Source organism: Dipodomys ordii, unplaced genomic scaffold (genome assembly GCF_000151885.1).
Source record: "Dipodomys ordii isolate 6190 unplaced genomic scaffold, Dord_2.0 Scaffold6, whole genome shotgun sequence".
NCBI classification, from domain to species: Eukaryota; Metazoa; Chordata; class Mammalia; order Rodentia; family Heteromyidae; genus Dipodomys; species Dipodomys ordii.
In genome coordinates this window covers 7,884,322-7,896,850 of record NW_012267222.1, presented here as the reverse complement: position 1 = coordinate 7,896,850, position 12,529 = coordinate 7,884,322, and the positions used below count along the sequence as shown (strand labels likewise).

Sequence of the window (12,529 nt, the reverse complement as noted above, 5' to 3'; positions counted from 1 at the left end):
GGAGGGACAGATTTCCCTTTGGAGGCGACAGATTCCTCTAGACAGTTATCCATGTTTCTAGTGTCTCCAAATTCTCTTTTGTTTTTCTTAGGATTGAACCCAGGGCCTTGCGCATGATACATGCTCTACTGCTGAGCCACCTTCCCAGCCCTCGGGGCTTTCACCCATCAGTCCACAGAAGCTCTTAGGAAGGTCTCCAGTGATGCTCCCTTGGCTGAATCCATTGTGAATCGCATCCTCCTTCTGTTTATCTTTGAAACCTTCCCAGCCCCAGAGCCTGGGATCCTTGCTCTGTCTCCAGTGTCCCACCCACCTCCTCTTCATCTGTCTGGATGATGAATGATGATGTCAGCCAAAGGCCTTAGGGGTGGCCAGGGGAGCAGCAGCCAGCCTGGAGCTGCTGGAGCCGCTCACTCCTGAGGCTGAGGATCCTCCAGGGTATCTGCCTGCCGGGTACTTTCCTGGGTAGAGGGTAGCAGCTTTGCTGTAAAGGTTTAGCTATGCTTGGTATCTGTCACTCGTGATCTATCTAGGACTTTTAGAACACCAAGAAACCAGAAGACACTCTTTTTGAGAAGTCAACAATACATTTTATTCCACAGGAAGAAAAGTGGTGACTCTGATTTGAGAAGCAGGTTTACAGAGTCGGAACACACTGGTGATCATCATAGTGTTATACAGTGAAGAACTAGGTAGTTTATTTTCAGTTCATCAAGCAGCGACTATGGATTTTTGAGGCACAGATAGATGACATTTGAAAACAACGTGGCCCAGGAGCCTTCTAAACACCAAAGGTACCCCAACCAAGCACAGGACAGTTGGGGCTGGGATGCTGGCTGGCCCTTCGGGGTCAAGGAACAAGGTGACTACTGAAGGCTCCTCAAATCATCCATGCACTGCGCTTTCCTCACAGGAGAAAGGTGTGTGTGTGGTGGGGGGGCAGCAGGGAAGTTGGTAGAACTGTCTTAGCCAAGTCTCAAACATCACCAGCTAAATGCCAGTTTCAGAAGCCATGGGATGTTCGAAGAGCCAGCACAAGGCCTGACTGACTGGTCCAGATCTTTCAGTTCTGTCCTGACAAACCAGGAAGCGATGGTAAAAGCCCCTAGACTCTTCCTGGGGCCTGGCCCAGGGCTGCAGGGGAGGGAGGAGGGCTTGGGCAGCTCATGGCGGGTGCTCTCAGCCCTGCAGTCCCAGCCATCTAGTCTTTGGGCCCCTGTGCCCTTTCTAAGGCACAGATGTCAGAGCAGCGGCTGTGCCACCATAGCGGGAGGGCTGCTATTTAAAGAGCTGATTTCAGGAGAAAGGAGCAGGAGGAGGGACCCGTTCTCCGGAAGCACCAGCTGTGGGGTGACCCCAGCTACCTTCCTGCAGTCAAGCTGAGAACCTGAGCAGACTCCTCTTAGTAACAGCAGTTCCTTCCCCAGCCGGGAATACAGGGCTCTGGGCTGTGTGCACTCGACCTCTCGGAGAGCCTCTGTGCGACGTGGCCTCTGGCAGTGAGTTACTGATGACAAAACCCACAAGGCAGCTGTGGGTGCAGGGACCCAGGCTGTGAGGCGGCTGATGGAAGAGCAAGCGTGAGCGCTGATACCATCACACTGACGACCCAGCAAGCAGGCGCCAACCCACCAAAGACCTGCCCGACACAGAGCCACGCTCCAGCAGTGCGAGCCACTCACTCCATTCAGGCAGGCCCTCAAGCTGCAGAGCTCAAGGTGGATGTTCCTTGAAAATATTATTTGGTTACAGCACTCATACAGATGTTTTCTTCCTACCTACCTTCCTTCTCTCTTCTCCTCCCGTCCTCCTTCCCAACACACAGACAGACAGACAGACACACACACACACACACAGACAGCAGGAGAGACAGCCTGATGAGCTTCATTTGTGTTGTGAAAGGATTGGGTCATGAGATATAATCACCAAAACCTTCCACATATCCATGGGGTCACCTCCATCTCAGCTACATGTGACAAGGTTGTAGAAATAGGTTGGCTTTATTAAAATAAAAGTTCTAAAATCACAAGGAGAGTCATTCAGAGTGAGACCCCCCCCCACCTTTCATTAGCTTATTCCTTCCAGAAAAGGGAGGTGCAGAGAACAAGACAGGAAAGAATAGGCACCCACACCAGCCTTCAATCCTGCTTCTGGGAGGAACACTCAGGCTTCACTTCCTTTTCCCAAACTCTCTTCCTCCTTCTCCCTGTCCTGGTACCATCATTCCTGTGTTCCCAGGACATGTGTTGTAATGCCAGCTCATGTTTTCCATAAAAAGAACAAGATGGAGCACCTCCCATCGCTGGTGCCTGGGAAGGAGGGCCTTACTTCCCACCCAGGACTTCTGATTGTCTGACAAAGAGTTCAAAGAAATGGGCTTTCTTTTCCTTCTATGTCAACAGAGCTGGCCAGTGTTTTGATGATCTCTGATAACGGCACGAGAAAACTAGGTAATGCTGACAGTACGTGGGCGCGTGCATGTACGGAGCCAGAAGACAACTTCATCTCCAAGTCAGGGGAAAGCAAGTGCATGTTGAGATTAAAAAAACCACGTGTAGCTGAAGTGCTATCTGTAAGGCGGGAACAAGATGGGGACCAAGACGTTGTGCAGTCTTCCATCCTTGGGGTGGGGCTCCCACCTGTGTGACCAGCGGCTGCTATACAGGGTCCCTAGCACACTTAGAGCTCACCTGACCCCCTTCCTGTGTTTGCAAAACGTAGACATGGCACTCTTTAACTTTTATGAACCTCTTTCTACAGAGTATCCTGAATGGCATATAGTTAGTGCAATAGAAGATCCAGTATAATTTTATATTACTTTACAGGTAACAAACCTTCACGCACATCACAACCCTGCTCAGAAGCTTGTATTTACACACAGTTGTACATATTTACATGTCAACAGGGATAATCTAAAATGAGACTCCTCTCAGTATGTTTTCCTTGTACGTTATTCAACTGATACCTTTTAAAAATGATTCCCCCATAATCTGGAGTACTTCCCAGCCCACACGTGAATACCATTTGCGTTTGCATTAGAAGCTTTCCCCGTGAGGATTTCCTTTCCCAAGTGACATCTTCCCTCAAACCTTCTTCTGGCCCCCTCCCATTCGGGCCACGAGTCTGGGCACTGGCCTCGGTGGTCTGGGCTCTCTCTGGAGCACCTCTCCCTGGCTGGCCGTTCTCAGGAGTCCAGTTCCAACTGCTCTTGATTTTCATTGAGTCTTAACATTAGTTGCTGCTCATAGTAAAGGCTCTTTGCATAGTTTATTTCTTGTGACAGCTTGACAGCAAGGACCTCAGATTTCACATGGACCTAAAGAGGAGACAAGAATGAGCACCCACCCTGAGGAGGGAAAAGCAACACAGCCTGAGGGGGTCACGGGCTGAGCCACCCTCCCGCCCACAGCAGCTCCTGTGGGGACCATATGGTTCCCAGGAGCCTGCTCTGGCTCACCAGGATTCAAACATCTCCAGAATCTGAGTTTTTAATGTATTCCCTGGTGACTGCAGCCAACTCATAATCAATGGCCACTTGGGACCTATAACAGGCCAGTCCGATCTGAGGGGGTGAGGCAGTAACCCTGGGCCCCACCTATGATTAAGTCAAAGGCCTGCTGGCTTGCAGAGGCCAGAACGCAGCACTGCCAGCTGCCCTGAAAGGGGAAATGGACCTGGGCAATCTCCTCTCCACAAAGAGGAGCTGGAGGAAACTCCCACTTTGGGGTATTGCCTCTCCAGACCTCACTTAGGAAGTTGCACAGCCCAAACCAAGCCAAGGGCATCTGTGAGCAGGGAAGGGGAAAGGGCTGCTGAGGAGAGAAGCCCAGCAGGGCTGGCTGCATTTCTGGCATTCTGGAACTCCCATCCTTCCAAAAGCAGGCTGGAGCCTCTCACCAACAGTGGCAATCACGGAAACTTTACTACTTAGGGGTCCTCCTACCACCCTTTGGAGCAGGTAGTTTTTATTTACAAACCCTACGGAGCATGCAGGGCACTGCTTCTCGGTACAGACTGAAAGGCATGGTTTCCACGGTTACCAGTAAACAGCACAATATGTGCTCCATCGCAGCCTTGGACCTCTCAGGAACAGAGAGCTCTGTGCCTGCCTTCATGGTTCTTCCCATGTGGCCCAGGAGGCTCGCTCCCTGGTCACGTCATGCGTGAGCAAGCACACGTGCTGGGGGAGTGCCTGCTCCTTCCCATCTCCCTGTCCCTGTGGGAAAGTGCAGGAGAGGAGGGCTGCTGCCCCCCACAGAGCGGCAGAGCAGCTGCAGGACTCACCATTGGCTTCTGGTGGGATGGGCCTGGGATGGACACACCACTGCTGGTGCTCGCCGCTTTCTTGGTCACCTGCACATACACCTTCCCATGATCTTTGGAGACGAGGCAGTGGTAGAGGTCATCGTATTTGACCTCAAGGAAAATGGCCTCTCTGTCCACATAGTCGCCACTCTTCAGGAAGTATACGGCTTTGGAGGAGATGAGCACACAGTAGCTGTCGATGTTTTCCACGGCTATGAAGCTGGACAGAAAGAGAGGAAACATGGAGGCCAGGCTGTTTCCTGGTGTGGGGCCAACAGAAAGGGGTACTGTGGACTCCAGGGTCTAAAGGCCTGAGCTTAGGCCCAGGTGCTCCACTGGATTGCTCTGGGCCTCAGTTTCCTTCTTTGTAAGCGAGGGCTGGAGGAACCCGGGCCCAGGGGCTGCTCTGAGGACCACAGACAGCACAGCCCCTGCCGCAGGGTGCCCGCTCCTTAAACACCAGTGAGCCCCAGCAGCCAGCAGCCCAGCAATGGAGACAGCTCCCTGTTCGGAGATGGGGTTTTGTGGGATGTTTATTTAGCAGGTAAAAATTTTGATGGTAGGGAAAAACTTGGTGAAAAAAAAACAAACAGAGAAAACTGTGACAACCTTAGTTGGACAGAAAGGAAACAATGCTTTTCAGTGGTAAACTGATGGGGCAGCTAATGTGTGAGAGGTGAATACCGAGGCTGCAAGATGTGCCCGGGGACGCGTGGACAGAAGGAGAAAGACTTGGCTGGGGGATGTCCGTGGACGGCAACATGGGCCCAAGAAGATGGCAGAAGCCACCGTGTTTGCACACTTGTGTCTGTTCCTTCCCCTGGCAGCACTGACAAGAGGTCACTCCATCCTGCAGGACTGCCAGGGTGCAGAGCTCATGAGACCTCTCTGTGCTCAGAAAACCCTCGTTGGAAATCATTTTCTTGAGTAAAGTTGCAATCTTCAGAACTTTTAGTCATTTAAGCATTTTAGGATATCCAGAAAGAAAAATTCTAATGTTAAAAACAAAACAAAACACACTGAGCCAGGCACCAATGGCTCACGCCTGTAACCCTAGCTGTTCAGGAGGCTGAGATCTGAGGATCACGGTTTGAAGCCAGCCCAGGGAGGAAATTCTACCGAGAGGTGGGAAGTGGAGCTGTGGCTCAAATGTTAAGAGTGTCAGCCTTGGGCAAAAAAAACCTCAGAGACAGGCCCAGGCCCTGAGTTCAGGCCCTAGGGTCCTAGGACCAGTATATTAAAAAACAAACAAACAAACAAACCTCACAAACTGAAAGCAGGGATGTATGTGGCTCAGGCCTCTCTGCTTAGCTACAGAGGGAAGGGCAGTAGCACTGGCAGCCTCTGCACCTTGTGCTGGCCGTCACAGCAGGGCTGAGGCATCAGAAGACAAAAGAGGACAGATGACAGAACACTAGGAGCTGACAACAGACTGGCTGTCAAGCACAGGTCTCCATGGAACATGGTCCAGGAAGGCCTTGGTTCTGGGTCAGCAGGTCCAAGGTGCTCTGAAGGAGGCATATGCATGTGGGCAGAAGGCCAGCCTGCTGGTGGCCCTGGCCACTTGGCCGGATGGACAACTGCCCACCTCTGTGCAGGGAGGACCCTCCCCCTCAGCTGCTCTGCAGGGGTCAGTGCCGGCCCCCACAAAGTCCCCAAATACTCAGGCTCTTCCTCTACTTCTGAATACTTCATTTGCCTTAACCTCTCAACGCTTTGCCAAATGTAAATTTGTTCTTTGTGTGTGCTAGGTGAGCCTCTTGGCTCTTGGACAGAGCTTTAAGCCCTGTAAGAGAGGGGGGGCTCGGGGCTGGGAAGGTGGCTCAGTGGTAGAGTGCTTGCCTTGCATGCATGAGGCCCTGGGTTCGATTCCTCAGCACCACGTAAGCAGAAAAAGCTGGAAGTGGTACTTTGGCTCAAGTGGTAGAGTGCTAGCCTTGAGCTGAAGAGCTGAGGGACAGTGCTCAGGCCCAGAGTTCAGGCCCCATGACCGACACACAAAAAAAAAAAACAAACAAAAACCAAGAGAGGGGCTTATACCCAACAGCCTGCGATTCCCAGGTCCATGCCTGCGCCCACCACTGAATTGGCCAGCCCCTGGGGCTGCACTGTCTGCCTATCCGAGCTGTCATTTTGCCTCATGACAAACACAAGGAAGAGGACTTGCTGTTCTGGTCTCACTGGCTGGGAATGTAGGTTTGCAAAGTCTCCTTGCCAAAATGAGAAGCCCTGGGTGGTGCTCAGGCCACTTAGCTCACCTTCCTAACACATCCCCTCTGACAGCACCACCAGGCAGCTGCACGCCTGAATGAGGGGAATGAAGGCAAAACACCTGGTCCAGGGGAAAGCAGGACAGACAGCCGCAGAAAGCGAACCGGCTCCCTGCCCCAGAGAAGCAGCAGCATGCTGCGGGTGGGAACTCATGGGGAAAATAGCTTCATTCCTGAGCACAGGGGCTCTGACAGCCAAGGGATGCTGCTATGGCAACCCAGAGGAGACTGAAGATGGCTGCCTGCAGCCACAGGCAGTGTGACAGCAGGAGTTGCGGTGTATGTCCAGCTGAGAGATTGGCTTTCTGGCTTCCTATCCAGTATTGGGCCTGGCATTTCTATCTGTCACCCTGACCCCATGCCACTCCAGTCAGAGGGGCCGGCACTGAGTGCACTGTCCATGCAGCAATAGCTTTGCCAGTTTTAAAGCATGCGCCCTTCCCAGAGGCTCTCCCGAAAGGCAGGGGCAGGGTAAAGGAGACAAGGCTGAGCAGACAGGGGAGACCTCAGCAGCTGGGGACACTGGCCAGGCTGCTTGTTTTCCTAGTGGCTCAGGCTGTTCAGCTCTCTCAAGAGGTGAGGCCACCTCCAGCTGCCTTTGGTTGGTATGAAAGTCAGAGGCATCCACGACCACACAGACACCCAGGCAGAGAACAGCGACTTTGTAAATCTGCCCAGATGTCTGCTCTCAAGTCCAGGGGCCCCAGATCTCTACTCCCTATCACAGCCTGGAGCTGCTGCTGAGAAATACATATTTTATACATTTACATGAAATATCCTAAAGTCTTCCTATCAAAAGGAGATCAGAGCCTAGGGCATGACTGAGAGAAGAAAGGGAACCAGCTGTGGACCCTGAAAGTAGGCAGCCAACAGCTGTCTCTCCATCTTCCTCTAGATGCTTCCTCTGTACCCCACGACCCACGGCCAAAGCTTTGCATCCATCAGACTCACTTATTGCCAATTTTGGTGTTTTCATAAAACCCGGAACCCGCATCAGAGATTCATTCAAATACTCCAGAGCAGGCCTCTCCACTCACCAACAGCCATCCCAAACGTCACTGAGAGGAGCCACAGCTTGGGACACAGGCGCTTGGCATACGCAGAGCCCTCTCAACTCTCCTTCTTGCTGACCACAGGCCACTACCCACCTCCCTGGCTATCTACCTGCTGGCTAGCTCTCCACAGGCTTGCTGAAGCCCCCACCCCCTTCCCGGTCATGTCGGCAGAACAATAGCAGCCAAAGCTGGACACTCAGCTTGGCGCGTGAACTCAGGTTTCTACTCTTCATACCTATGGCCACACTTTGCACAGAACTGCAATTGCTCTAGAGTAAGTGGCCACTGGAAGATTTGGTGGGTCATACAGGAGAGATGCCAGCATGGCCCCAGGTGGGCCACTCAGCAGAAGGAAAGGAGAATGGCCTTCTAGAAACACAAAGCACCAGAGTAAGCTTTGTTCTCCCATGCAAGGCCAAGGCAGGCCCCAGCTCTGTCCACACATTCCAGGCTGTTAGACAAACTGCAATTGAGACCAGGAAAAACAGGATTTTCACCCACTTTTTAAAGTTGGGTTAAAAGTTTTCTTTTATCTCTGGGCACAAGGTCAGTGCCATGTGCATCTCCCGAGAGGAAGGCAGGCTGTGTGGCACATGCTTCAGACCACCCTCTGGAGGATGGACAGGTGCTAACAGAGAAAACCCAAAAATGATCTCAGGCCTGAGCACATGGGGCAGGTTGTGAGCTCCCGAAGGAGGCTTCAAGGTCTCCAGAGATGAAGGCCAAAGAGGAAGACCTACTACTGCTACCAAGAAGCATAACTACAAAGCATGGTGTTCCTCCTGAAAGCAGCAGTGCGTGTGACTGCCCAGGCCTCAGTGTGGCATGCCAAGTCCAGAACAGCTACGATGTCAGAGCCAGGGCCCCATGCTGGTCAGACAGGGCTGTGCGTTCCTGCCCAGAGCTGCAGAATGAGGACTGTTACACAGCTACCCGGCAGGGCTCTGTGCTGACCGGACGGAAGAAACCCTGAGCCAGTGGTAGCGTACACACAAACACACACACACAAGAAGAAACCCTGAGCCAGTGGTAGCGTAGTGGTAGCGTACACACACACACACACACACACACACACACACACACACACACACACACACACAAGAAGAAACCCTGAGCCAGTGGTAGCGTACACACACACACACACAAGAAGAAACCCTGAGCCAGTGGTAGCGTACACACACACACACACACAAGAAGAAACCCTGAGCCAGTGGTAGCGTACACACACACACACATACACACACACACACACACACACACAAGAAGAAACCCTGAGCCAGTACTTCCTCTGTTGTCAAGTGCCAAGTTACCTCAATTTTGTGAACACACACACACACACACACGCCGTACTCACATACTCTCACGAGCAGTTCTGGCCCCATATCTGCCCAGGCATCTGCCATGCAACCATTTGAACTGCTCTATTTATGCCTTATTAGCTCCCTCTACATATCCTTATTCTGCTCCCCATGGAGTCATTTCAAAGCCAGAAGGGTCCCAGGTTACCCCCCCGCTCCAGGCATCCTCTCCTGCCTTTCAGGGATCCCCAAGCCCGTGCCTGTGCCCAGGTCACTGTGTGGGCCAGGCTCTCCTTGGCCATCCTTTCCGGCCAGTCCCACAGCCCTCTGCATTCAGCACACCCACAGCTGACCTTCTCTTCTTCACCAACCAAATGGGCAAGAGCCAAGTTCTCCTTCCTCAGACCCTGAAGTTCGTCAGCTTAGCCTAGGACCATGCCAAGGCCTCCTCCCCACATCCCTGGAGACTGCCCCTTCTACTCACCATCCTACCACTGTGTATACAGACCACCCTACCCTTTTCCTGGGTCACTCCAACAGCTTTCCTAGGGCTTTCTGCCTCTGTTTCTCTAACACATCCCTTTCTCTGCTGTCTTCAAGGTTGTAGTTTCAACATGCAATTTTGAATGGGACGATGTTCAAAATTTCACTGCTGCCTCCTGGGTAAACAGACTTACTTGACCACAAAGGTCAGGCCTTGGGAGTTACCTTTACAACTCTTTAGGCGCCACAGGCCAATCCGGGCGGACCCACCATCACCAGACATGCTCTGTGCCTTTCTCCAGTCTCGTCCTCGCACATGTCTTCTGCAAGGCCAGGCTACTGCCACAGCCCCCTTTGTGAAGCCTTTCCTGGCTACCCAGGCACCAATTCATCACCTTCTCTAGTGGCCAGACTTCACAGTGACTGAGCTACAGGAAGTGGGTAATCAATACGGTCAGCATGCCTGGATCAACTGTGGCCTCGCTGAGCACCAGGCAAATTCTCAACTTGTCCTGGCACATGGCAGGACTTAACACAGTTATGTGTTAGGAGTCTCAGAAAATGGTAGTGAAGTAACACCACAAGTTCCAACAGAATTTTCCATCAAGCGTCAACTTAAAGAATTCATTTCAAACTTGTGATTTAACTTAGTGAAGATTTAGCAAGCCAAAAAGTTTATCAGAGTAGCTGGGGAGTCCGAGAGTGCCAATAGCTATCGACAGATTACTTTCTGGCCTGGAAAATGGAAGCTGGAGTGGCAGGGTACTTGCAGAGCATGTGTGGAGTCCTGGGCTCTATTCTCAGCAGTGAGAAAAAGAATGGAATGATGAAAAAAGTCAGAAAGGAGTAAACAATAAAGAAGAAAAAAAATAGGAGCAAGTGAGTTCTATCCTATTCCTAAGAAGGACTAGATCTATTGTCTTGGTTGACACTGTAAGTAAGGCGTACATTATAATTATAAGCTATTAGAATCAGTAGCATGACTTGTACTAAAAATGCATATTCATTTTTCTCTGTAATGTCTGAAGAAGAAGGTCGAGACACAATACAGCATAAACTGAATCTACCAAGGGGCCAGGAAAGGACACTCTGACTCTTAACTTGAATTTGCCAACCATGCACAGGAGAGGCTATTTTTTGCTCTCTTTAAAAAACTGTCTGTATAAGTCTCATAAATACAACTTCTGCATAACTGATCAGGAAATCCAGTGCACCCACTTCAGAAAGCAACAGGCTAGATCAGCTTCTCAGGTCTTCTCCGAGAAAGGTCAGAACTACCCTGTACTTGCCATCTGAGTGTGTACCTTGGTCTAGAAATATCAGAATCAAAACAAGGACTTACTTTTCAATATGAAAACAAGACTCTAGTCACATATAAGCATTAGTGAGAAAAATCATTCAGGCTGGGCACCAGAGGCTCAGATCTCAGGAGGCTGAGATCTGAGGATCATAGTTTGAAACTAGCCTGAGCAGAAAAGTTCATGAGATTTGTATCTCCTAACCTCCAAAAAGCTGGAAGTAAAGCTGTAGTTCAAGTGATAGGCCACTAGCTTTGAACAAAAGAGCTCAGGGATAGTGTCCAAGGCCCTAGTTCAAGTCTCAGGACTGGCATAAAAAACAAACAACAACAACAACAAAACCCAGGATGACTGTTATTTTAACATTATTTTTAATCCAAGATTCTGGTTAAAATTGAGAATGAAGTAATGGTAACTTTATAACATGCCACAGAAATACCTGATTAGTTTGAAAATGAAGCCTTCTAGCACACCAGACCTTAATCACATGTCAGTATCTATCTTCTTAATAATAATTAATGAAATGAAATGAAACAAACTAAATACAACTTGATCTGAGAGAACAAAGTTGGAACTGCTGTGTATGGGGGACTTTGTGGTACTTGCACTCCATCAGGAAGTAATTATACAATATTTTCCAGAAGTGAAAAGTGAGTCTAACTGGAAAAAAATGTGGAAACATTTAGTTAGAACAGTAGAGCAAGGTATTAGAGACCCTTTTAAGGGGTTAACTCTGAAGGGGAATATGCAAATAATTAGGTCTTTAAACATGCTTTTAATTACAAATCTAGGATAAAAGTTGGAGGTATTAACTTGGGCCCGTGCTTTTTTCCTGAAAACTTCTTTCTTGGAGAGCAATGACTATAATTTCCCACCACCATGAAAACAGGCTGATAGCTGAGGCTGTTTCAGAGACATGTTTACCAGCATCCCTGGTGACCTCTTTCCTAGGCCCTGAGGAAGATCACCATCACGTGCTTCCCTCAGCACTCACTGGGCAGACTCAACCCACAACTGGGATGGAGACACATGGTTTTCATCTCCTAAGTCAAAATTCATTGGCATCAATAACTGCTATGAGTTCATGTGGATTTCAAGAGTTTCATGAAATCTCTCACTGATTTCATTTTGCTTCCAGTGTTCAGCTCTCCTGGGCTACGTCCGGAGCACACATCGTCACTGAGATAATCCTACACAACTTCTCGTTGTAGTTTTTGTCACACACCATTCTATTGAAAATGAATCTTCTCAAGATTCATTCTCAAGAACCAGAGATTGTTCAAGTTGAACAGAGGTGAGTTGGGAAAGAAATATAAAGCATAGTGTATACTAATTTACAATCTGACTTTGAAAAAAGAAAAGCCCCAGAAGATGCAATGTGGACACATGTTGATACAAATGTTAAACTGCCCCTGTCTGCCTTAATGTGCTGAGTGTGGTTTGTGGTTTGTCCATGCCAGGTTCTGAGGGCTTCTCCAATGAAAGGGGCAGACAAAAATTCCAACCCTCCTAAAGCCTCCATTCTAGCAGACTACATTGGTGCCTGCTAAGAAATGACTCTTTGGGTCTCTGATCTAGAGGTCCTAAGTTCCCTCAACAAAGGAGCATGAAAAGTAGATGATGCACCAAATCCCCATTCCTCAAAAGGAGGAACATAAAATCTTCCCTAGAGTAAAGCAGCACAAAGGTCCTGAGTATCAGAGCAGTGACTAGAGCTGAGGCTACACAGTACAACAGCAGAACCTATTCATGAAGCGTGCTTTGGCTGAACCACGCTCTCCTCCAAATTTATATGCTGAAATCCTGAAATGAAGTCAGGA

At 49.9% G+C, this 12,529-nt stretch overlaps 1 protein-coding gene across 1 annotated transcript in view; it reads right to left on the bottom strand.

The window, feature by feature from the left end:
- Nucleotides 1–571: 571 nt before the first annotated feature.
- Vps13d (vacuolar protein sorting 13 homolog D (S. cerevisiae)) overlaps nt 572–12,529 on the bottom strand; it is a 236,261-nt gene continuing 224,303 nt past the window's right edge. The window contains exons 65-66 of the mRNA XM_013031922.1: nt 4,285–4,525; nt 572–3,316 (exon numbers count right to left, since the gene is read on the bottom strand). Of these exons, the coding sequence (XP_012887376.1) occupies nt 3,185–3,316; nt 4,285–4,525 (373 nt within the window). The 3' untranslated portion in view covers nt 572–3,184. The remainder of the gene's footprint in view (nt 3,317–4,284; nt 4,526–12,529) is intronic.